This window comes from Hibiscus syriacus, unplaced genomic scaffold (genome assembly GCF_006381635.1).
Source record: "Hibiscus syriacus cultivar Baekdansim isolate YM2019G1 unplaced genomic scaffold, ASM638163v2 tig00111098_pilon, whole genome shotgun sequence".
Taxonomy (NCBI): Eukaryota; Viridiplantae; Streptophyta; class Magnoliopsida; order Malvales; family Malvaceae; genus Hibiscus; species Hibiscus syriacus.
The window spans coordinates 1,222,516-1,248,649 of record NW_024062983.1 but is presented as its reverse complement, the minus strand read 5'-3'; the positions used below and the strand labels follow the sequence as shown (position 1 = coordinate 1,248,649).

The following is a 26,134-nucleotide window of genomic DNA, read 5'->3' as shown; positions in this document are numbered from 1 at the left end:
TCAAATTGATGATAATGATCAATTTTAAAAGATAATAATACCTTGAAAGAAATAAAATAGAAAAAAAATTATTGAATATGTTTTATGTTAGCATGAAGGAATAAATAAATCTTTATCTACTTACTGTTTTTCATAGAGAAAGTTTATAAAATGGGTTTCATTTTAAATTATAAAATGTATTTTTAAATTTTAATTTATTAAAAATAGTAATTTTATTGTTTTTTTCAACTAAATATCAAATTCCAAGTTAGATATTTTATGTTGTATAGTTGGTTTAATATAATTTTTTTAGGGAAGTTTGTTTAATATGTTAACTTAATTGTATGGTTTGGTTGGGATAAATTATGAATATATAACATATAGTGGGTTTAATTTCACATACGAGAGAGTTTACCTAATCAGGGGAACAAAAATTGATCATCTACCTTATTGCATATATAATAATAGTAATATTTTTATTAAAGTGGGTAATGCTTCTGTTAATTAATTTTAATTTAATAAATATACAGCTAAGAATGTTATATTTATATGGTTCTTGAAGGTATGGAAATTGTCTAAATTATACATTTAAAATTATCAACTTCAAAATTTTGCCCTTTTTATAATAAAAGTTAAATCCAAGAATTCCATAATACAATGATCTCTAAATTCATATTCAACTCCAACCCATTTTATAAAACAAGGAGGCAAGTTTCCACTTTGATATAAATAAAACAAAAACATCATTTTAATATATATTGATCTAGTGGGACGGTGTACTAAATTGCTTAAGCAATATCAAAGATTCGAATCCTGATGTCTGCGTATAAAGCAAATTGGGTTGGGAGAGTTACCCCTATAATGAGCCTCTGCAAAACTCGATCTGCATTAGTCGGTCAATGGATATATACAAGTGATTAATTAAAAAATAAATATATAGTTGAAAAGACATTTTTTTATATAAAGTTGCTAGTTTTATTAAAAATAGAAAATATCCAAAATTATAATGAAGATTTACAAGTATAATTGTAAACCTAAAATATAATTATGGCAAATTCCTATTACCATTGTGACAAAAACTAACCACCTGGATCACGTAAGGATCAAAGAAGGAAAATGTTAAAAACCTAATAAAAACTCGAATAAAATAAAGATATAAACAAATTTGATTGCATCGGTAAATGAACCACAAAAGGGGATGAAATTACTGAAAGATCACCGACAAATCGAAAATCAAAGTCAAACGACATGAGAAAACTATCCACGAACGCAAAACGTGTATCCAAATCAATTCGAGAGTTCAAAGTAGGGAAGATCTTTTATGATAATAAATAAGCAACATCTTTATCAGTCGTGGAGATGCCAAATCAAACTCTAAGAAAAAAATAAACAAAAACAATGAAAAATAACCGTAAACTACTGAAATACAAAGAAAAACATGTCACAAAAACATAGATAAACATATCACAAATACATAATTATTGTTAGAGATACATTTACTCCATGCTTTAGCAAATGATGAAATAATGAAAGGTGCATTAATATTCTTTATATGCTTAATTCTGTGGACTTTGAAGGGTGACGTGTGTGGTTTGAAACAACGTAACATAACTATGACATATCTAACCCTTTATTAAAGATGACAATAACCAGTTGCTTGCCTCATTTGTGCCGTGTTTTATTGTTTTACATAGAAATAAAGCTTGTATTAAGGGAGATGCAATAAAACTTAAGATTTACGTCGTTATGAATAGGATTAAAAATATGATTTTATGTTATGAAAATAAATTTATAAAATTTTAAAGATAAAAAGTATATTATTAATAAAAAAATATCTTAAATATATAATAATTTAAAGTTTTTAGGGGCGAATGTCCCGGCCTACCCAGCCTTTGATCCATTATTGATTATAAGTACTCATCACATATTATTATAAATTAAGTTATGGCTTTTAGTATTCAAAGGAATCGTAGGTAAGGATTAAGCAAGGCTTACATGTTTAGGTATGATTTTGTTAGGGTCGTTCTAAATTGATCCTCAGACTTTTGAACATTTCAATAACCTTCCCCATAATCATTCTAAATTTTGGATGAATTAGGAATATTCAAAAGTTTAGGGACCAATATAGAATGAGGGTCATATATCAGGGGACGAATTTGGAATTATAAACAGTTTAAAACCCAATTTAGAACGAGAGTTATAGTTGGAGGATGTATTAGAAGGAAGTAGGAACTTTACTAATTTTACAGAACCGTCACGGGCGGGGTTGATTTCATTTTAGATTTTGTACACTTTGCCGTGGCCGTAAAGTCGAAAAAAGTAATACTACTTACCTCCAGTCAACTACCAATATTCCATTTGTAGATTGCCAAAATTAATAACTCACTGTATTAATTAATATGCAAGTATTAGGGGTCCATTTACTGATTTTTGCCCTTAACAATTGGGTAAACTGTCCCATTAATTATTGAATTTTAGATTATGTATCGATTTTAATATTAAATTTTAAAATATTTTAATTTTGATAGTAAATTTATCTTATGTTTCGATTTATCAAATTTAAAACGACATGATTATGTGAATAATAACTTTTGTCAATGTGACAACGTGAAGTTTGAATGTTATAAAAAGATGTAATAACGACGGTTGTACAAATATTTTTATATATAGAAAAGATGTACGTATAAACATCTGTATTTGATATTTTAAGTATTTAATATTTTTGAACCCATTGAGTGGTCTCAATCGTAAAATAAAATATTATTTTCTCGAGAGGACATGCGTTCGCACAAGTGTATCTACAAAGGGTACGTACGTCATCAACTGACTAAGAAACTTCTGAATAGATACAATGTTGTAATTACTTCGTATCATTAAAAAGTATTTAAAATTATTTATTTAAACAAAAAATTCGTAGGGGGATTTTTGGTGGGCTAGTGAAGCTTTATTATTGCTGTTGTTATGTTCTGTCATTCTTTTTTAAACAGTACGTAGAGTAAGCTACTAATTAAATTAACAAAAGAGAAGGAAAATTAGAAACAAAAAAAAGTCTATTTTTTAGACATTATTAATTTAGCTGGAGACGGTCCATTATCCATATTTAATGTCTGCAAACAATAACACCATCACTAGCATTATATGTATATTAAGGAAAACCATTATCTTTTTCATTGGCACAGGTCTGGTACATTAACAATAATTATTTCGATAATTTTCACATCTTAATCACTTAAATTTGATTATTTAATTATAAAACTCCAATATTTGTAAAAAAGTAATCATTTAATATTTCTAAATAATTAAAAAAATGAATTATGTTTGTTGAGATTTAATTAGATTGACTATAATTTTGAAAGCACACAAGCTTAAACGTATTTAGTAATAGAACATGTATAATACTAAATAAGGTAAATAGATAAGCTGCAATCTTTTCTCTACTTCTTTATTATAAGAATCTCAAAGTCCAATTATGTATTAAATAATATTTAATTTAATGAATAAACAAATGTATCGTAATCTTCTAATAATTCGATGAAAAATAAATGAGATGTTAAGGATATGTAATATTTTAATTCATAAAAAAATAAGGAGAAGACTTTATAAATTGAATATTATAATTTAGAAACTTTGTATTTTGTTTGAAGATTTAATTATTTGTAATTATTAAAATTCTTGGGTAAAGTACATAAACGATCCATGACTATAGGGCATTGTTTTGTTGACTCGATCGACTATTAAAAGTTATAAAATGATTAATCGACTATTCATTATATTATAAACTGTCTTTTTCTAGTCCGTACTTTACCCTAATTTGTGTTCTTTTTTTTGCCCTCCCGATTCCAGGACTTCACCCTGATTAATCCAGATCGACCCGCGTCGCACGTCTGATTTTGATGGGTGAGTCTCTCAACGGGAATTTTCTACATACATTGGGACTCGAATCCAAGACATTACTTAAGCGATATTAAGTTGTTTACCACTTGAATCAGCCTGTTGGTGATATTTTTATTAAAAGTTATATAAAATCGTATCTTTTTCTTCGGGATCTTTTTAAAATAGTGTTAATACTGTTTAAATTTAAATATTATTTAAAATTATGATATCATCTAAAACAAATCACAAATAGTATTACGGAGAAGTGTATCGTGTGTTGTTGCCTTATGTGTGTGTATTTAGTGCGTCATTGTCAATGTTTCTGGTAGATTTTGTCCCATTAGTTGAGTAGCATGACAAGGGCGGCCAAGCTTTCTTTCTTCTAATTATAAATCAAAACTTTGAATGGTTGTGATTAGCATGATTAATGATGTATGATTCTTCTATATTGTAACACTCAAAGTATATATATATATATATATATATATATATATATATATATATATATATATATATATATATATTTAAAAAACCATAAAAAATGACAAATCTCTCAGTTGGGTCACTATTTGATGTTCATTTTGGGTGTCATTGACGTTAACAAAGAATATTAAAACTAAAATTATTTTTAAATTTATGTTTTTTTTATTATTTTCGATTTTGGACCTACTTAATGCATTATTATTGTCATTGATTATCTCTCTTAATTCATGCAGAAATTATAGTTAAGCAAAAAAAATCCAAAAAATAAAGTAAAGAATTAGTTATATAAAATTTATACTGCTTAGACTTTCTGTTATTAACAAATCGAAAAATATTAAAAATTTATAGAAAGCTGCGGGTTTTATTAAAAATATAAAATATTCACCAACGGATATTGATTCAAGTGGTAAGCAGTTTAATATCACTTAAGTAATGTCTCTGATGTTCGAGTCCTTGTGCATGCAAGAAATCCTTGCTGGGAGACTCACTCACCAAAGTCAGGTGTGCGACACGGGTCAGTCCAGATTAATTAATGCAAAACATTGAAACTGATGAGCAACAAAAATATATATAAAATATTAAAAATTACAATGAAAATTTACAAACATAATCGTAAACATAAAATATAATTAGGACATTTTCTTATTACAATTGACACAAAAATTAGTCATCTGGAATACATAAGGACCAAAGAAGAAAAAGTTTAAAAATCCTAACCAAAAAGTTCAAACAAAATAAAGATACGAACAAATATGACTGCATCGGCAAACAAACTACAAAAGAGGATGAAACTACTGAAAGACCACCGATAAATCGTAAATCAGAGTCGAGCAGCATGAGAATAAATTTGACTGCATCGGCAAACAAACTACAAAATATGATGAAACTATTAAAAGATCACCGATAAATCGTAAATCAGAGTCTCGAGCGACATGAGAAAACTATACACGAACACAAAACGCATATCCAAATCAATCCGAGGGTTTAAAAGTATGGAAGATCAACATGATAACAAATAAGCACTATATTGATCAATTATAACGATGTCAAATCCAACCATAAGAAAAAATATAAACGAAAATAACAGCAAAAAACCAGAAAACTACCAAAAGGAAAAGGTAAATGTGCAACAAAGACAGAGATAAACGTGTCATAAAGACATAATTATTGTTATGAAAAAAATTAAAATAAAAATAAAATTAAAAGACAATAAACGGTCGACAACATGCATCAAAATCGATACAATCACCGACTAAACAAAATCAAAGAAGAAAAAAACGATTTCATCTATAAAAATATTAAACGTTCAAGTATGTTCAATCTCACGTCTTCTTATATAACATACTAATTGCAATATAAGCTGAAAGAGAAAAAAGTAAAACTCAACCAAATTAAACATTCTATCTCGTATATATTACATGCAATGTTGATGAAACAAAATATAGAAGAATAAAAAAGATGATAGTTTACCGATATTTGTCTTGGATTAAATAGTTTATTTCTTATACACTAGCTTCAATAAGAAAAATAAAATAAAAATGATCTTGTAATAATAAAATCTCAAAAAATATATAATCCTAAAATGGTATTTTCTTTAAAAAAAATTGAAAACAATTATATATTTTACTGTAAACTTAAAATTAATTATTCTAAATAATTGTTCACACGTGTATACTAATTTTTTAATATTCATTTTTTTTATTTCGACCGCAAATAAATAATTTCACAGTTAAAAGTCAAATAAAAGATTATTACTATTAAAAGTTATATTTGAAAGAAATTCCAAACTTCTGTTTTGAAACCTTCCAGATAAAATCAAAACTAATAAAAAATCTAGGATATATAGATTACATAATATTTGACTTGGATTTGATATATTTATAGTTTTTTTTTCTAAAAAATATAGACTTTGAAATTATATATAATTAGATTATGTAATAATTAAATGTTAATATTATAAATATATAATTAAGCATTTTCATCGTGCAAGCATATTATTTTGTATTTTAAGATCTATATATATTTATAGATTGTAAAGTGAATATAATGTATACACTGTGCATGGCATACGCCGACATTTTGAAAGAATCTGCTTTTTTTTTTATAATATAAAAACAATATGAAAAATATAAAACAAAACAGATCAACCAATGAACCAAATGAGCTTATTAATCTCTAAATTAAAAATAAAATTTGAAAATTTAAATCAATTAAAATCCGATATACTCTTTTTTATTGTTGTATAATATTGCAGCTAAAATTTAATAACAATATTATCCTAATTTGTCAACAAACAGCAGTGAAGATCCTACAACACATTAATGCCTTAATCGCAGGCTTTTAGCTTCTGCCATCTATTAAATCACAACTCAAAGCTCACCTTTTCCTGTCGCTCTCTCTCTCTCATTTCTCTTTCTCTCAAGCTCACAACTTTGGTTTCTCTTTGAGCAGTTCACCGGCATCGACCTTGCCGGGATCTGGTCGGAAGTTTCACCGGAAAATGCATGAACCTCAATGAGCTTTTCCCCATTTTTAGCATTCTGTTGTAAGCTAAAGAAACAAGCTTTTTGGATCGGTTTGAAAGACAGCTTTTTGGGGGAAAGTTAGTGGAGATTTAGTTGAAACGGAATCATAGAAATTCTGGGTTTTTCTTATTTTGGTAATGTATGTGGAGAGTTGACGAGGTTTTAGCCAAAACAAGTGATTTTTTTTTTTAAATCTGAGTTTCTTTTTTCTTTCTCAAGTTTTGCTTTTGGTAAGCTTGGTGGAGCTGTTGTTTCTAGGTGAAATTATAGTTTAGTTGTTCCAAAGAATCTTAGGCTTTAGTTAATTTTTTAATGCAAAAGTTTAGTTATAAGGGAAGTTTAGAGATTCAAGGAGTTGGTGATTAAGTTGGTTAAAATTATCAGAAATCACCTCATCTTGTTACAAAAAGAACCTGAAGTTTCACAGGGAGTTTTTTTTTATGCATTATATTTGATTAAAAAGCCTGAATTTTGGATCAAGTGGAGCGGAAATTTGAACTCAAGTATTTGTTGTTTATGAGTTGAGAAGGGATAATTTAAAATGTGTAGACTAGAAGAAACAAGTGGAAAGTGTGACTACAAGAAACAGTGGGAAATGAAGATTAAGATCTTTGGGGAAGGGAAAGTGGAGAAGTTAAAGAATTCAATGGTTTCAAGGCCTAGAATGAAGCTATGGACGTTAAGGGTATTAACCACAATTTTGTTATGGACTTGCTTTATTCAATTGATGACACTGGGAGAAATGTTTGGTCCAAAATTCATGAAAGGTTGGCCTTCTTGTTTCACTCAATCTGATTCTGAATTGCCTTTGGTTCCTGAATTGTCTTCTATTCCACCAAAACTCATCCTTCCTCCCAAAAGTAAGTTTCCCAAGGTTTCTCTGTTTCAATGTTAATTTCTATGTAAATGAAGATATCCCATTTCCCCATCTGATGTGATTTTAATTTGCAATTTCTTGTGTATGCCATCATTAATTTCAACAACTTTCGTTTTTGCTCTATAATTGGTGTTTCTCTGCAGTATTTCCTTTTCTCCTGAACAGCCAAATTTTGCTAAAGATGCCTTTTTAAGTCCTTAACAAATCTTTTGCTTCTTATGTTAATTTGCCTGTGAATCTTTTGCTTCTATGGGGCTTTATATTTTTCGCTATCAAGTTGTCTATGATTACTGTTCTTATTTGATGACTGTTTTCTGCAGGGTTATATAAGAACAATGGTTATCTTATGGTTTCCTGCAATGGAGGACTTAACCAAATGCGAGCCGCTGTAAGTCGATAATTGGTTTTTCTTCTCGTAACTTTCCTGTTCAGATGCTAACTGTTTTGTTTCGTTTCCTGATTCTATTCGCAGATTTGTGACATGGTTGCCATTGCCAGATACCTAAATGTCACGCTTATTGTCCCGGAATTAGATAAAACCTCATTCTGGAATGATCCTAGGTACATGTTGTTTATATATCTTTGTTTATGGACAACTAAAAGGTTTTAGAATTATGCGTTGAAATTCAACATGGTCGTCTAATTGGTGTTCGTGATATCAGTGAGTTTAAGGACATTTTCGATGTTGAACATTTCATTACTTCCTTGAGGGATGAGGTTCGGATATTGAAGGAACTACCACCTCGAGTTCAGCAACGGGTTGATCAAGGAATGTTCCTCTCTATGCAACCCGTCAGTTGGTCCGATGCTTCTTATTATGTTCATCAGGTTAGTTTTCTATAGCTTGAAGATGTAATAAGCTTTGGTGGCTTGGAATTGTTTACTATTCATTGAATTGCAGCTAATTTCTGGAGTTATTGCTTGCAGATTCTTCCTCTTGTGCGAAAGCACAAAGTTGTACAGTTGAATAAAACCGATACTCGGCTTGCAAATAATGAACTACCCCTCGAGATTCAGAAGTTGCGCTGCCGTGTAAATTTCAATGCGCTGAGATTTACTTCCCAGATCGAGGAATTGGGTAGAAAAGTTGTCAAGATTTTAAGGGAGAGAGGCCCTTTTCTCGTGCTTCATCTCCGATATGAAATGGACATGTTGGCCTTTTCCGGCTGCACTCACGGCTGCAACAGCGAGGAAGAGGAAGAACTTACGAGAATGAGGTAAGCCATTATGCTTGTTTGTTGTTTCAATAACTATAAATTTTGTCAGCCCTTCACTAATCACGGCGAATCCGATGCTATCAGGTATGCTTATCCCTGGTGGAAGGAAAAAATAATAAATTCAGAAATGAAAAGGAAAGAAGGATTGTGCCCTTTGACACCAGAAGAAACAGCTCTAGTATTAAAAGCCCTCGGTATTGATCGCAACGTCCAAATTTACGTTGCTGCTGGAGAAATTTATGGTGGCGCAAATCGGATGGCTCCGCTGGCAGAAGCATTTCCTAATTTGGTCAGTAAACTGTAGTTTATGCATCTACAATGCTTATGTATATGCCCTAACAATCGGCATTTCTTGTAAAACAGGTCAGAAAGGAGACTCTACTTCGATCGGACTTGAAATTCTTCCAAAACCACTCATCCCAAATGGCAGCATTGGATTATCTAGTCGCCATAGAAAGCGATATATTTGTTCCGACATATGATGGAAACATGGCCAAAGTTGTCGAAGGCCATCGGAGGTAACATATCGATCCTAAAATTTACACTTCACCATTCTTTTCTTAGCTCATATCATATCGATGGCATCGAGTTTGGTCTGATTTACATTGGCGATTTCCCTGTTTAACACGTTCCAGATTCTTGGGGTTCAAGAAAACTATCTTACTAGACCGAAAACTTCTAGTTAAGTTAATAGATCAATACCAAAATGGATTGTTAAGCTGGGACGAGTTCTCCGATACCCTGAAGGAAGTTCATTCGAATAGAATGGGAAACCCGAACAAACGGGTCGTTATTCCGGATAGACCGAAAAAAGAAGAATATTTTTATTCGAATCCACATGAATGTCTACAACTGTTGGATGAACCTTTGAGAAGAAGATGAGGTGAATAACGGTGGTTAAAGTATGATCTTCAATTACACTTGTACTTAAAATACGTATTTATTATCAAACATTCTCAAATAATGCAGATCCCAATTTGTATTCGTTAGGCTATTGCTTTTTATTTTCAGCCATGGACCATGGTTCCCAAGATTAAACTTGGCAGATTTTTTATAATTAGCTTAGCATTAAGATAATCAAACTGGGTTCGAATCCCGTTTGCGAATGGAGCAAACTGGGTTGGGAGGATCGCCCTTCCTCTGTAGTATCCGATTTGGATTAGTCGATCAATAGATCAGATACAAAAAAAAAATACATCAAAATCAGAATTAGACATTTTTTGATGTATTATCGCCAAAAGAAACATAATTATATACGGATTTTATTCCAAGAAATTACAGTACATTGTTCAAAACATAAACTCCCATTAAAAAAAATGGAAAACGACTCGTGCACCAAGAAATTCCACTTTGGAGAATTCAAAATCCCTAGAAGTCTCACTCCTCTTTAAAATACATAAAATTTTGGATGGTTGAGTTGAAGAAATAGAGGAAATTGTGGGGTGATCCAAGAAAGAAAGTTGGAAACTTTGATAAAAATCAAAACTTGGTAATTGCGGGGTGATCCAAGAAATCACCCAAATCCCACTAAGTAGTCAAAGCCATGTGTGGCACGTCCTACCCCCTCAAAGTGCACTATTCCCTATGAAGTTTCAAACTTTTCATGAATATCCAACAACCCAAAATTAAATTAAATATTTATATAAATTTATACAACATTTAACTTTGATTAAATAATTAATAAATAAATATTAGTGGCTATACGAAAAATATTTTAAAATTGAAGTTGTTTAAATGCATTTTTCTTGGATATGAGAAAGTTCCATCTTCGACTTCAAGCTCCTGTGTCTTTGATTCTTTTCCACGGTTTAATGATGGAGATGATAAGATGAAGACGATTGTGTCATAGTTTATTTTTATTGAATTAATTTTTAAAAAAATATTAATTAAACACATATAATACTTTTAATCTAATTTAGATATTTTAATTTATGGTCGCACACTTGATTTTGATGAGTGAGTCTTTCAACGAGGATTTTCTACATACACAAAAGACTCGAACCTGGGATCTTGCGTAAGAGATATCAAATTGCTTACAACTTCAACCAACCCCGTTGATTAATTTATATATATTAAATACGTTAAAATATTTTTTGAGATTGTTAATATAATTTTGAACCCAATATTAACTGATCATACTCAATTGAAGAGATTATTATGCACCTAAACTCTATTCAGTTACAACATCCAAGAATCTGTCAACTACAACATACTACTATAATATAATATTAAACAAATTATCTATTTGGTCACTTATTTATATATTTCTGTTTTTTTAATTTTAAAAAAAAACTATACTCAACACTAATTTTATTTTTGTTTTGATTATTTATCGTTAAATTTAAAAGTTGACTTAATTAAAATAATAATATGGCATCGCATAAAAACAATTTTGATCTAAACAATTTACGGATTAAAATTAGAACGATACACTTTGTTACCATTCATCCCTGCATGTATAAATTCAAATCTTAAAATCACAAAGTTGAAACATAATTTAGGCATTTACTACTGTTGGGAATCTAAATTTGCAGCTCATGCAAGCAATAATTGTCTAACTCAAAATGGACAAGCTAGGTGAGTTTGAAGGACATTGTTCCCTTCCCTCGTACAACCTAAATTCACAAATATTCTCTCCTTCATGAGATTACAAAATGCAAAATCATCAAACATATGATCTACAGCAAAAAAAAAAAACTCCTGAACGCACACATGGTGATGAAGATAGTAAAAGAAAATAGAGAAGACAACCGACAATGGCATAAGAAATGTCATTCGAAATTCGAACCCAAAAGGAAAAGAAAAGACAAAAGCTTTTCATATGGGAATTAAATGGAAGATAGAGTGATCATGGATTTAAATAGCGGTCCTCTATCGTAATAGCACCGATGTAGGGCAATAATGATACATCAACCACTATTTAAATAACAAAGCATGCATGCGTGGTAAACCCTGCATATCCTATACGAATAATTTTCCTCCATATTCATCGAAGGAAAAACTTCAACTGTGAATATCAGTTTTCAATGAATTTATAGCTACCATTCTTCATTTGCCACGGTTTTAACAAGTTATACGCCATGTTCTCAGAATCAGAAGCAGGCTCGTTTCGGTGAGTAGGAAAAGTGTGTGTATGCTAACTGGCCCAGTGGTACGATCCAATGCTTTAAAAGGAGCAGCTTTACCCAAGTATGACTCAGTTGAGTTCGGGGTATTGATGGAATGTCAACGTCACTCTCACAGCTACAGCTATTATTCATAACTTCACAACGGTCGATAAATTTTTCTGCAAGCATGTGGTCATTTTTCTGTTCAAAAGAGTTACTAACAAAAGCAGTAAGCTTCCTCTTGCTAGGTTCATTGGACTCGGGTACACCCATATGCTTTGGGGTACCTTTTCTGTATTTATTAAGATAGACAAAATCAGAAAATTTGAATTTCGGTGCTCGAGTTTAAAAGAGTGATGTCAATATTTTTTTAAGTCGTAATAATTTTTTTTATATAGAACTTATTAAAGAATTTTTTTCCCAAAAAATTCAAAATTTCCATTAAAGTGCTGTTAATTTTTTTTTAAAAAATTATATAAAACTAAGAAAAATCCAAAAGTTATTTTCGCCAATGTATGTGAACGATGGTGCACCCGCGTGCTCGTCAGAGTTGGACAGAGGTGATAGAGCCTAAGCATTATCCGGTTGAGACAAAACACCAAACCAAGTTTACACGGATTTGTTTTTATAGCCTGAACGAAAGAACTATTTGCTTTATGTTTTTGTTTCATAATTTTTATTAATTTTTTAATGAACTTGGTCGAATCAGTGACCCAAATCAAAATCCAACCAGCTTGATAAGCATGGGTCATCAGCATAAGGCGGCGAAAGCAGATATTCAACTGGTGCCAGAAGATAAGGAGCACGCAACCCTGAGAGGCTCCCTTACAGAAATCGTTGATTAGATCGGGTCAATTTTTTTTGAGCAGCGGGCAGGAGAAGATGTGCTATGGTTTGATCATTGCAGAACTTAAAGTACAAACTCAAATTAGATCTTTCTATTGAACAAATTTGGCACATATAACATATTTGATCTTGCATTAAAGCAGAGAACCGCAATTTTATATGATGTTCTAGCTCATGCCTTTGTACCAATTTTATCTCCAATTTCTCTCTTCATTCCTACACATTTCCCCAGTAAAGGCATTCAAGGAATGAACATCCGGATGTTCTTCCATGGGAATCAAGATTTATCCAATTCAAGTGGTGAATCCGCTATGCTAGTCCCCACATGCGGAGGTGCCGTATCTTCAAAGCCATGAATGGCACACCACTTCTAAGACAGCGTTGCACCTCCAACTCAAACGATATAAGGACAAGCATAACTAGTACCCATATTGATCATTCAACTTAGTTCTCCCGTCACCAGATTGCCCTGCAAGGAACATAAATCTTTTAAATAAAAACACTACAATTCCTATGAATGGAATCAGGTTGTGATCCATTCATAAGTACACATTACAGATGCTACGGCTAAACCCAAATTTCTGGTTCACTGACACTAAGCAAAAACTAAAATGAATACCTTCAGGAGGAACCCATGTTTCATCAGGATTGCTATCAAGAAATGAAGGCTTCTCAGGTCCAAGCACTCGTTTCGGCATTTTCTCCTTAGATTGATTTCTGGCTAACAGATCAGGGGTTTTATGCAACTCCTCATCATCTGCATGGTACCCTCTAGTGTGCCTCAGTAACAGTGCCACAGCATTCTGCGCAATTTCTTCAGCACCTGTAGAGGATGCCGTAGATTGATCCGACGCTTTACCAGCATCTTCATGTTTCTCAACCTGTTTCTGTTTCCTTATAATCAGACCAGGGGCAGCAGTTTCAATTCCTGGCTCTTTAACCTGTGGATTGTCAACAATTCCAAGTACTTTCTTCCTATCTTTGTAGTCGACAAATTCATCAACTTTACTTGTATCTACTTCTATTACTTGATTTGACTCTTTAATCTCCTTGTTCTCAACAGCACCAAGCCACTGTGGCTTTGCATTGGTATTGATAGCCTTTTTCCCTTCGGATGTATCACTAACAAGATTCTCTTCTGGTTTCTTTGTTGATTCTGTAGAGACGTCTGCAATTCCCTCTTTCTGCATGGGAGAATTTACTGGTTCTGTAGATGTACTGATTTTTTTAGGTTCCTTTTGAGTCTGCTTCTGGACAACAGCTGCAGGAGGTTTAGACTTTTCGGGTGCTGGTACTTGTGCCTTCATATCCCTTTTCTTAGCAGCTTCTCCCATTGGATCCGCAATCTTCAACAGGTAGGAGATCCGCTCCAACTCAGTCTGAAGGGCAGAAAGTTCCTTCTCAAGTTGCACTGTCCTATCAAGCACTGATGGAGAAAGAATCAGCCTAGTTGGCTACACGCATTTCACTACTTACTCTCTCGGCTTCATTAGATTGCCAAGTAAAAGTTCTTCCTTTTTGTATTATCCATGACTCGGTAGTTTATTCATTAATTGTTGGAAAACATTTTTGCTTTTGTATGCTAAGGCTTCTTTTTCTATTTTGCTTTCAAAGGAAAAAGTAGCAAAAGGTTCGATTAGAAGAAGCCTGAGAAATAAGTTAAAGGACAATGTTTAACTATTTCCACCATCAGCATTCTGCATATTTTATAAGCTTGAAGGAATATACACATACAGAGAGACACATATTGTAGTTTAAAAAGAACTCACCTAGATGGGATGAAAGCCCAGACATGTAAGCATCAAGTGCATCTCCAGCTTCAGTTTCTAAGGCAGTTTCTGATGCCATTTTATTCTTCTCACTCAACAGCAACTCTTTCTTGTCTTCAATTTCTTTTGTGATGGCCTCTCTCTTATCAAGAAGACTATCAGCGGTTTCAATAGACTGGGTTTCACCAACTATTTGCACAGTGGGTTTCTTCTTTGTCCGGTCATAGAAGTCATCATCATCACTGAAGAACCAAAAATCATTATGAGCATCAAATATTTATCTAGCTTCGTAAGTCAACTGAAGAACAAACCAGAGGCACGTCCTTCTGATATACTTAAAGAAGAGAAGAAAAATGAGAAAAACAAATGGCAATTACCTTTCAAGGTCCTCCTCCTCATCCTCTGGCCCTCCTTTTCGCTTACCGCGAGAAATCTTTCCAGCACGTGCACCTATGCTTTCACGGATACTGTCGTTTAGAGTCTCTTCCAAGCTTTCAAGCTCCTCCAGTATCTACCAAAGTTATAAGATTTGTGTCAAAAATATTCTTCGACTTCTCTTCACAATCAAACCATATAATCCAACAGAAATGCACCAGACTCCTATCCACATAACTTTCAACATACCTGTGTCATCCTTTGTTCATTCCTAGCAATCTGAGTTTGCTGGCCTTGCGTCAACCCACCTTGTGCAATGTCTTTGGCTCGTATTGCATCTATCTCTTTCTTCATATGGGCAATCTATATCCAGAACAAGTTGCAATAATAATAATAATTGAAATAAATATATTGAAAAACACTAACACGGAATAGATCAGAAAGTGACATCTCAAAGTTGAATCTAAAGATCTAGAAAAAAAGTTTAGACAACTAAAACAAACACCTCAAATGTGGAAAAGAAATGTGTCGCTAAATTCAATTCATAAGAAGTCAAAGAAAAAGGGCTTGCCTTTTCAGTCCTTTTTATTATCTTATCACGGGTTTTCTCCTGCTTCTCTGTAAGCTGTCCTTTGTAGGTTTGCCAAGTCACTTCATCAGCATCATCCTAGATATCCAAATGATTAATAAGTAGAAAATAAAATTAACAAAAATCATCTGTTAGTCTTACGTGAAAACAATAGGAAATTAAGGTATGAAATAAAAAATACGTGGCCATCAAGTGAAACTAGATAGCTGATGGAATGAAGTGGATCCTAAAGAAAAACACCTGTGCCATTGCAATCAGTCAAATTTTGGGAGAAAGAGTTCAAATATTTTCATAAAAGCATTGTTTTGATCACATATAATATAAACAAAAAACTACAGAAGCATTATGTTAGTTTCCAAGTAGTACAAACCTCATCTTCTTCAATAGCATCCTCTCCCATGCCCCATGAGATACCATCAGAAAGAGATGCTTCTGCTCTTGCTCGTCTAAGTGAAGCTTCCCGGTCAAACATCTCTTCTCGGATCTTAGCTTCTCTGATGACTTTCAAGTCTTTTTCCTATAACACAACAGCAATCAAACATAATAAAGACAATCTCATAAAGAACATACGAAGTACAAGTTTCATGACCAAAACAATAAAACACTGCTGCATTTCTTTCTAGTTCTTGCAATAGAAGAATAGACTAGAGCATAATGTTAAAGTAGGTTATAATCCAGAAACATATAACCAATAAAGCATTCCATCATAACATATCCCTGAAAAGATGTCATGTAATATAAATAATATGATAACTGAAAGGTTAATATAACAAATTGGCCCCAGTCAAATTAGGTGATAATTAAGTAAGCTCCTGAATGAAATGTTGTACCAGATTTCATAAAACAAAAACCAACATGTGATCACATTTGATGGCAAGATAAGAAACTGGAAATTCCAATAAAGAAAAGATTTGCAAACAAACAAAACACTTAAAGTGAAAAAAAGTAATTCTATCTGTCAAACACTTCAACCCCAAAATTGAAATTAATATCAAATAAAAGAATAAATAACCAAAAGAGGCTGAAGTCTTACCGGTGGCATCAACTCAGATGGCCCTTGGAAAATATACAAGCGTGTTGAGCTACAAATAAAAATGAGAAAAAATCCATCAGAACCTGCTATGGCATCTTCCTTTTCCTTCCGTAAGTAAAACATGAAAATACTAACGCAAAATAAAAGGTCAGATCAATGAAGCACTAAAACGTTTAGAAATTTTAGAGCAAACTGAGACCCAAGTTACTAAACATAAAACCTACATAAACTTAAATGCATCATCTGCAAACTCCCTTCTACCCACCCACCCCTTCTATATTTGTGTGTCTACAAAAAAAAATAACTGATGAATTTACAAGTGAAGAAACTATGTCTTCTATATCAATTTTCCCACCATTATGTAGACCACAGTAAAGGGATAACCGCATAAGCCAGATAGTCCTTTAGAAGGGACAAGAGACAGATATGCACATCAGAATATGATGGGGGTAGGAAGAAAAACAGCATTAAAACAATGGAACTATGAATTAAATACGAATGGGAAAGGAGATGAAACTCAAGAAAACTTTGGGTTATGGAAAACCTCTAGTGTCTCTCTATTAGTTCAAAGATAATAATAAGTTATGTAGGCTGTAAAGTGTAAAGCCGACAACTTATTTATACGGTCTTGCTTTCTTGCAAGTAAAGTTTAAATCCTAAAACTAGATTTAAACCCTAAAGACAACTATCTAATAACCTAAAAGTACTTGATAGCCCTAGCCTTAGCCATCTATCATATGTCTAATAATTAATAAATATTATAAAATAAAACTGAAATAATCATTTTTTTATAAGAAAGGGAGGCCTCGTTAAAAACCCCCTTCATAACCGTCAAAACACTAAGGTATCTCGACAAACATTGGAAGGAGGATTACCAACCAAGAAAAAACAGTACAAAATGTCCATTACAACAACAACACCTTACAGCAGAAATAAACCTCCTAGAAAAACCAAAAACACAAGCTCACCCAATTCCTATCTGAGCTAATTCATCCGCCTCACAATTCACAACTCTATTCACATGCCTTACAATAACATTCCTATCTACTACCAAAGACCCAATTTCCTTCACAAACGAAATAAATAAAGCAGGACAAGAACCTGGAATCTTGATCCAATCTAAGGCTTTACTGCAATCACTCTCCAAAATAAGCCTTCCCCTTGTGCTCTAATTCGAATTCATGAAGAATAATAAACTGGCTTTGATAGCCAACAGTTCTGCCAAAATTAGAGGGCCCGACCCAACACTTTCAGAAAAGGTCCCCAACACCGTACCATCTTCTTCCCTTAGTAAACCACCTATTCCCCCTTTAGTCCAAAACTTATCTATAGCCCCATCAACATTTACCTTGAAGAAACCCTAGGAGGAGGGTACCAAGACAACGAGCTAGCGAGGGGTTTATTACAACACACCCATGAATCAGCTAGAGCAGGATTACCCACAAGACAGTCGAAAAGAATTGGGACAGCAGGAAATTTCGCCAAGAACCAAGAAACCAGTATGTACCTTGTTAAGAAAAACAACAGTTGTTGTCTAACTTCCTTAAAAAATAATCTCATTTCTATACTTCCAGACTGACCATAAAATAACCCATGGAATAAACAACCAAATTTTCGAGCGAGGCACCAGCAGCATCAAAACTGAAACTAGAGCAGCCAGTCTTTCTGGAACAGCAAAAGAAACATCTCACATCTTTAAAAAATGGACCATAATTTCCAAAATACCAAGCAAGACACAAACAAATGAGAAACCGTTTCTAGAGCCCAACCGCACAGGGGAAGAGATTTCCACGATCCCAGGGACTCTACGTTTCACCAGCTCAACTTTAACTCCTACCTTCATACGAAAAACCTGTCAGACAAAAACTTCCACCCAAAGAGGGGACACCCCAAGCCAAACAAGGTTTGACCAAGCCAGATCCACATTCTCTTTCTCATTTAATAATTTTAAACAAGATCTAACAGAATAAGCTCCTCCATTTCTTGTCCAAACAGAAGAATCTTCCAAAGAAACATCAACATAAAAATTGCAGAGAATATAATTTAATTCGAGCCAAAGCTCCAACTCCCAGTTTGCAAAGTTTCTCTTCAACTGGGTGTCCCAAAACCATCCTGACTGACTTTGTTTTCTGAAATCAAAAATTCTTTCCCATTTGTTAATCGAGAGAACAAACATCCTTGGAAATCGGTCTTTTAAAGGCACACTCCCTACCCAAACATCATGCCAAAAGAGTATAGCATCCCCTTTACCCACTTTTAAACGAAAATGATTTCCAAGACAATCCCCAAAATCATCCTCAGCCAAGCAACTTTTAACCACCCTTTCCAAATCCAAGAAGCATTAGAAAAATCCAATCTCTCGACTGAAATAGCCCTCGAATCCACATCGTTCTTGCAGCAAATCACTATTTTCCACCACGAATTAGATTTGCTTGCAAATCTCCACGACCATTTGCCTAAGAGCACTCTATTCAACAAATTAAGATCAGTAATCCCTAAACCGCCTATATCCTTAAGCTTACAAAAAGACGACCAGTTGACCCAATGGATCTTTCTCTTATCATTTGAACCTCCCCACAAAGAATTCGCCATATTCGAATTTAGCCTTGATAAGACACAAGATGACAACCTGAAAATAGACAAAAAATAAATAGGCAGTGAGCATAAAATTGATTTAATCAATACCACCCTCCCCACAAGAGAGGAAAGTTGCTTTCCAACCCGAAAGCTTCTTATAGAACCTCTGAATAACCGGTTCCCAAAGAGCCACCGAACTCTTCCTTGCTCCAAGGGGTAGCCATAAATAATCTGACGGAAGAGAACCCACTGAACAACCAATCGAAACAGCCCACTCGTTCAAAACAGTAACATCCACATTAATACCAAAAATTCTACTTTTGGACAGGTTTAACTGTAACCCAGACATCAACTAAACAAGGAGAGAACCCTAAACACATTCTTTAATTCCCCACCCTCTGCATTACAGAAATTGATAAGGTCGTCAGCAAACTATAAATGTAACAGTATAAAGGAATTATCCAAGTCGTCAATCTTGAAACCCTTAAAAAGCCCAACATTCACCGCCTTAGCCAGCATTAAACTCAAGACTTCTCCCACCAAATTGAATAGCAGCGGAGACGATGAAAACCTTGACGAAGACCTCTAGCAATCGAAAACTCCTCCGAATGAGACCCATTCACTAGAATAGAGATAGATGCCGAAGATATACAAGATTTTTTTCCAAGAACACCACCTTTGTCTGAAACCCATATCTTCCATTATTTTCAACAAAAAAATCCAATTCACTGAATCATAAGCTCTTTTGAAGTCAACCTTAAAAACAATACTTTTTCGACCTTTCTTCTTCCAATAGTCGATTCCTTCGTTTGCAAACAGCGAACAATCCAATATTTGCCTTCCCGAAATAAAAACAAGCTGAGAAAGTCCTATTATCGAATCAATGCACACCCTTAACCTTCTAGACAGCACCTTGGACAAAATCTTATAGTCCTCCGACCAAACTGATAGGCCTATAGTCTTCCACACTAGCCGAATTTACCTTCTTGGGGATGAGGGTTATAAAAGAATGGTTAACCCCCTTTTCCCATTCTTTCCCCTTGAAAAAGTCTTTAAAAAACTTACAATATCATCTTTTAATTGAGACCAGAACTTCTTTAAAAAACCCATATTCAAGACATTTGGACCAGGGGCTTTATTGTCGTCGGTAGAGACAATAGCCTCCCACATCTCTTCCTCTGTAAACTGATTCTCTAAAAAAGAGCTTTGCGCCACAATTTAGAGAAATTCATGTCCATATCCTCCACCTCAATCGTTAGGGTTGAGCAACGAAACCGAGAAAACAGAAAAACCGACACGAACCGAGTAAAACGGTTCGGTTCGGTTTGGCATTATACGGTTCGGTTTAAAGCCTCCATTCTTTTGATTCGGTTCGGGTTTTCCATATGGAACCCATTTGTTCCATATTAAACCGAATAGACAATTTTTTTTTTTTAAATTTATAGTTTCAAGTGATTTTTTCATTGAAAAATCGAAAAACCGAACCGAACCGTTTAAAAAACCGAACCGAACCGAAAAAACCAGTTTCGGTTTTTTAACCATTCGGTTTCGGTTTAAATATTGAAAAACCGTTTATTTCGGTTCGGTTCAATTTTTGGTAAAAAACTGAACCGAACCGAACCGAATACACCCCTATCAATCGTATTATCCAGATTGTACACCTTTTTAAAAAAAATACCACACAAGCTTTTATTTTCCCAGGGTCCGAAATCAACTCATCACCAACCTTCAAAGATTTGATAAAATTCAATCTCCCTCTATTCGCCACACACTGATGAAAAAATCTAGAATTTCTATCACCCTCCAAAAACCACTTAACTCTAGAATTTTGAAACCAAATCTGCTCATCCTTCCTATATAACTTCCAAAGTTCCTTTCTAGCCTTAGCAACATCTTCGATTGTAAATGTGGAGGACCCCTGCTGTATAGCCATTTCCATATCATGGATGGAACGTTCCATGTCAGAAATTAAGCCAGGCAGATCAAGGTGCCTATTTTTTAACCACTTTTTTATAGTTGCTTTAGACCCCTTTAAAACACTGAAAATTCCTTTTTTTCCTACCTCCTTTTTGAAGCTCCTTCAGTTCCTGTTCCATCATTTCTTTAAAACCGTCTTCATCTATCAGATAGTTTAATAGTCTAAAAGGCTTAGGTCCCCAATCTACCCCGCTGTTCTCTAGGAAAATGGCGTTATGATATGAAATGGATCTCGGCAATAAAAGACCGTCTAACCTTCGGAAAGGCTAATAGAAACCGAGGATCAACCAGAAACCTATCCAGCCTAACAAAGGTCGAAGACTCCCTATTATTGCTCCAAGTAAAACTACCTCCAGCCAAAGGAAGATCGTTCAGATTAGCTTGATGAATAAACTCACTGAACACTCATTGAAAACCCATTCTGAGGACCACCCAATTTCTCTTCTTTTGATAGATACGCATTAAAGTCACCCCCAAACAGACGGTCCATACACATTAATAAGACAAATCAGACCTGAAAACCCGTTTAGATTGACAATAATAGCCATAAACCTAATGTGTAAATATTTAGAGTGCAGATTAAACACCTCCTCATCGCACAATGTGACTAAACCTCCCACTGCCCCTTCTGCAGGAGACCAGATGCAACCCCGCAACAGATTTCCTTCGAGCCTTCTAACAAGAACGGGTTTCACCGAATCCACTTTCGATTCTTGAATAAATAAGAAAGATGGCTTCTTTTCCAATATCAAATTCTTCGCCGCTCTTGACTTCTCCTTCCTTCCAAGACCCCTTATGTTCCACGGTATTATAGCTAACTTTGACATTATAAATTAAATAAAAAGATACCTATTCACTCGGGGGCCTTCATTCTCTTACCCAATACCCTTCACTTTCTCTTTAGCAGTAACTTTTTTAACCAAGGCTTTTTCCCTCCCCAAAAGGTGATACCCAAGAAATTGCTAGCATTCCAAAGAGCATTCGCCCCGTCCTTCTCCTCTGACCTACGTAGGGAAGCACGAGAGGAAGACTGGTCTTCATCACCCACGACATTTTTCCTCTGGATCTTCAATATACCCCTCCTGAAGAATCTGCTATCTTTCTTTCCTTCTGAAACACAACTCCCTGCGTTGCGCCTATGATTGAGTTAGAAGGAGAAAACTTAGAAGAAATCTTCTTCTGAGAAATTGTGTTGATCTCTTCCAAGCCTTTAGTTTCCTCTGAAAATGGCCCAGACACACTGCGATTACCCTCTCTCCTTCTAGGTGGTTTTAAAGAGCTATGCCTCCTCGTCAGCTCAATTTGAGAATCTCTTTTCCCATGCTGGTCCAAACCATTCTGATCAGGCCCATCATCTAAACTAGCATAATTACCCGGCCCAAAGGCATTAATGGCCCTCTTTCCCCCCCCACCGCACGAACCGTTAATTCATCCCTCGACAAAATCTGTTGCATGGAGGCTACGTAATCATTGTGTTCTTCCCTCGATTCTCCCTCTCCCTATCTCGATCCCCTGAAACATTGATCTCGCTGACATTCCTCCGCTGCCACCTGTCAGATTATCCTAGAGCCAAGACTCCACCCTCTCTTGAGACGATCCTACTGACTGATGAGCTTCCCTACCTTCATGCCTAGTGAAGTCTTCGGTTTGAAAAGAATCCGATGAGCCTTCTTCCGATTCATCCTCCGATTCCTCCTCTATTTCTCTCATGTTCAATTCGGGAAAATAATTCTCCACCGTTTAAACTTTGATCTTGATCACATAAGACCTTCCATTAGTATTAATTGTCACCGACGATGGAATATCAAAGGGACTAGCCACACGAAGGAGAAGCTGAGCTACCTGAAAATCCTTCTTCTGAAGCATCTCCTCCTTTATATCCACCATTGATTCCTACCTTTCAGCCAAACTTCTAAAAATCACTTCAACAATTCAGAGGAACTCCCATCAATGAAATCGAACAAAAAGCTAACGGAACATACCCGTCTATCGAAATCAAAACTGGCCAGTCAAACCACACTTTTAGATCTTCAATTCTTTCCTCCAAAGCTTTCCTTCTTTCTTCTAACAACGAAAACACAATAATACAAGCATTCTTTGAATAACCCCATCTGGCCACTTTCGCATCAAAACCATCATTAACAATAGCTTCCTGAATGAACTCCATATCATACACATTTTGAGAATACCTGTTTATGACTTCTTGATCCAATCTCTCTCTGGGTATTAAAACATTCAAACTACTCTTTACATTCCCAACTCCCCCATATTCTTACCTTGACGATCCACTAGTGAACTTCTAACACCTGTCAGAGAATCCCTATAAAACCTTCCATCATGAAACCTGTTGAACAACGCCTCTCTAACTTCCATATTCTTTGACCTACCATCAGCAGCAACAATCGAGCCTTTCTTCAACTGGGACTTCTGATATTTTGCCACCTCTACTGAAATCTTTCTCCCATCAATCGTCGCGTTATTCGTCTTCTGAATAGCGTTCAGCAGATCCTACTGACTTTCGAAATGAACAAAAGCGAAAGTGAAGTTTATGTACCTCGGTCTTCTGTTCACAAAGGGAATAAACACCCTGCAAACCTTCCCATGATGCTTAAAGCGTTCCCACAAAGATCTAGAAACTCTTCTACTAAGGTTATCGATGAAGGCCGACCAGATCATTCCAGTGGGGAATGAACTGTCTCCTCTCTCATTTTCAACGACATGATTTTATAAATAATCAAATATTATAAAACAGATAAAGCTACTGTCTCAGAATGTATATCCTCAATCAAATTTTGGCTCTACAACTGATATCACATATATCCATCGGATAACAGTAAAATGGGTAAGGAAAATCAAAAGGAGAATCAAACAAACAAATGGCATTAAAAGAAAATTGGAGAAATAAAGCTATGAGCAAATAAAGACGGGCAAGCAAAAGTCTACTTACTGGCCAAATCGAATGACATCACCCACACGTAAGTCCACATAAGTCCTTTTAGTCACCTAAGATGGGGAAAAACTCAGCATGATATCACAAGCACAAGACATAAAGATAGGCCTCTAAACACAAAGTTCCTACTACAAAGCAGAAAGTTGACCTTCTAAACGTGTTACTATCTTAGCAGAAAATCCAACGGAAAAACATGTTACAAATATAATAAAGTTGGACAGTAATACCTGATTTTTATTGACAGAAGTTCCATGCGTGCTGCCAAGATCATAAAGATAGGCCTCGCCACTACTCCTAAACTGAAGCACTAGTAAAGAGAAATGACAATTAAAAGTAACAAAAGGAAAACCATTAACTTTAGCAGTCCTCAAATTTAATATTTGTGCATAAACCATAGATATTTGAAATGAAACAAACAGTCTAATAATAGCATTTACAAGGATAAAAAAGAGAAGAAGAAAAAAAGGTTTACAACATGTAGCATAAAAACACCATCTTGTACAAGTGAGTAAATTGGAAACCAGAAAATGCACTTATCATGGAATCTATGACAACTCTAGCTTCTAGAGGGTACAGAGTTGGTCATTTTAGAGAAATTTGATTAATCATTTCACAACAATATCACAACTCACAAGCCAAAGATGCTATTCATTTCAGTCAATTTAATCTGGTTTTATTATAAAGTAGAAACTATAAACAGCAGACAAAAGACTTCAACTCAGAAAAGCTATATTGCATGAGATGCAGAAAGATTAACATTTTGCTGGCCAGTGAAAGGACTAAAATAGGATAAGGTTTGATAGCCTTCACAATGAATTTTAAATATGTAACTCCACGTAACCATAACCTTAATGATCTGAACTTAATAAGGAGGAAACCCAAAAAAAATCTTGCTCCTTTTATTTGGAATCCACTCATTTTTCCATTTTAACAACGCAAAAAAGATTTACCAGCATGAAACCGCGAAATAGTGGGATGTTCAAGCACAAAATCACAGATATCAACACGCCCAAACATATAAGCTCCCTTCTCATACCTACACAAACAAATTTCACAAATCTTCAACATCCCCCCCAAAATAAACAATAAGAATGAAGGATTAAAAGGGTGAAAACAGTTACACTTTAAATTGGTCAACGATGCAGCCATCTTTAAGCATCTCGAGGAAGAAATGGTAACAAGGAGGTCCACTCCACTGAGGGATTGTGTAAGGCACAGGTGATTGCTTTAAATTCAATGGCCTTTCAATTGAATTTGGTTCCGTATTTGAGTTTGACTGTTTGTCTTCGTCTTGGGGATTTTGCAGGTTAGGGTTTATGGGAGGAGATGGTGGCGGAGGACCCATCGAGGTTTTGGCTGTATTGGGTTCGGATACTTCTTCGGCTACCGGTTCGGGTTCGGTGGAGCGATTAGGATTCCGGGGAGGCGGTGGACCCATCGTGACAGTCATGGTTGAGGGAAAGATAGACGAAAGGAGAGGAGTTGCAGAAGTTTGAGAGTAAGGCGGCACAGCGAGCAATGTTAAGGCGGATCTATGAATGGGTTACGGGTCGAAGTATTAAGACCAAACCAAAAATGACAGGGTCGGTTTTGGTGGTCTTGTATTGTATATACTTATTTCTAAAACGTGTGTAATTAAAAATTAAAATTATTTTATAATCGAGGACATGTATGTCGACATGATTTTAGTTAGGGTAAATTACGTGTTTAATACATAAATTATTACTTTTGATTTGTTTGAGTACTGAAATTTTTTATTTTTTCAAAATCATATCTAACATTTAGTTTTTGTTTCATTTAGTACCTCAACGTTAAAAACTTAACGGCTGATTTGCAAGTGACACTTTTTATAGCTAAATTGCATCATTCAATTATCTTTTCACTCTTATTTTTTATCATTAAAGTTTATTTTTTTAATTTAATTACTTAACTTTCAAATTACTCTTAATTTAATCAC

The 26,134-nt window shown here is 34.4% G+C and overlaps 2 protein-coding genes across 3 annotated transcripts; one reads left to right on the top strand and one right to left on the bottom strand.

The window, feature by feature from the left end:
* The first annotated feature begins 7,279 nt into the window (after positions 1 to 7,279).
* On the top strand, positions 7,280 to 9,938 carry LOC120153152 (rhamnogalacturonan I rhamnosyltransferase 1-like). Its single transcript, XM_039165151.1, has 8 exons — positions 7,280 to 7,720; positions 8,058 to 8,125; positions 8,210 to 8,298; positions 8,400 to 8,565; positions 8,665 to 8,954; positions 9,039 to 9,243; positions 9,318 to 9,472; positions 9,590 to 9,938. The coding sequence occupies exons 1-8, from the start codon at positions 7,402 to 7,404 to the stop codon at positions 9,834 to 9,836; spliced, it is 1,539 nt and encodes a 512-aa protein (XP_039021082.1). The 5' UTR covers positions 7,280 to 7,401; the 3' UTR covers positions 9,837 to 9,938.
* A 3,349-nt stretch (positions 9,939 to 13,287) lies between these two features.
* LOC120153151 (kanadaptin-like) lies at positions 13,288 to 25,747 on the bottom strand. 2 transcript variants are annotated; one of them, XM_039165149.1, is made up of 12 exons: positions 25,299 to 25,747; positions 25,128 to 25,213; positions 24,405 to 24,484; positions 24,175 to 24,230; positions 16,674 to 16,722; positions 16,011 to 16,157; positions 15,623 to 15,718; positions 15,301 to 15,414; positions 15,054 to 15,187; positions 14,677 to 14,918; positions 13,527 to 14,333; positions 13,288 to 13,376 (listed from the first exon to the last, which is right to left on the bottom strand). In XM_039165149.1, exons 1-12 carry the CDS (start codon positions 25,625 to 25,627, stop codon positions 13,327 to 13,329), a joined length of 2,190 nt encoding a protein of 729 aa, XP_039021080.1. In that variant the 5' UTR covers positions 25,628 to 25,747; the 3' UTR covers positions 13,288 to 13,326. The 2 variants fall into 2 exon arrangements, with proteins under 2 accessions (XP_039021080.1, XP_039021081.1); XM_039165150.1 differs by having other exon boundaries at positions 24,405 to 24,476; positions 25,299 to 25,470.
* Positions 25,748 to 26,134: the final 387 nt, after the last annotated feature.

Coding starts and splice junctions, on each gene's coding strand:
- LOC120153152 (XM_039165151.1), top strand. CDS start 7,402: ATGTGTAGACTAGAAGAAACAAGTGGAAAGTGTGACTACAAGAAACAG. Junction 7,721..8,057: donor ACTCATCCTTCCTCCCAAAA/GTAAGTTTCCCA, acceptor TGTTTTCTGCAG/GGTTATATAAGAACAATGGT. Junction 9,244..9,317: donor CAGAAGCATTTCCTAATTTG/GTCAGTAAACTG, acceptor CTTGTAAAACAG/GTCAGAAAGGAGACTCTACT.
- LOC120153151 (XM_039165149.1), bottom strand. CDS start 25,627: ATGACTGTCACGATGGGTCCACCGCCTCCCCGGAATCCTAATCGCTCC. Junction 14,334..14,676: donor TGGGCTTTCATCCCATCTAG/GTGAGTTCTTTT, acceptor TTTCTCCATCAG/TGCTTGATAGGACAGTGCAA. Junction 13,377..13,526: donor AACATGGGTTCCTCCTGAAG/GTATTCATTTTA, acceptor TGTTCCTTGCAG/GGCAATCTGGTGACGGGAGA.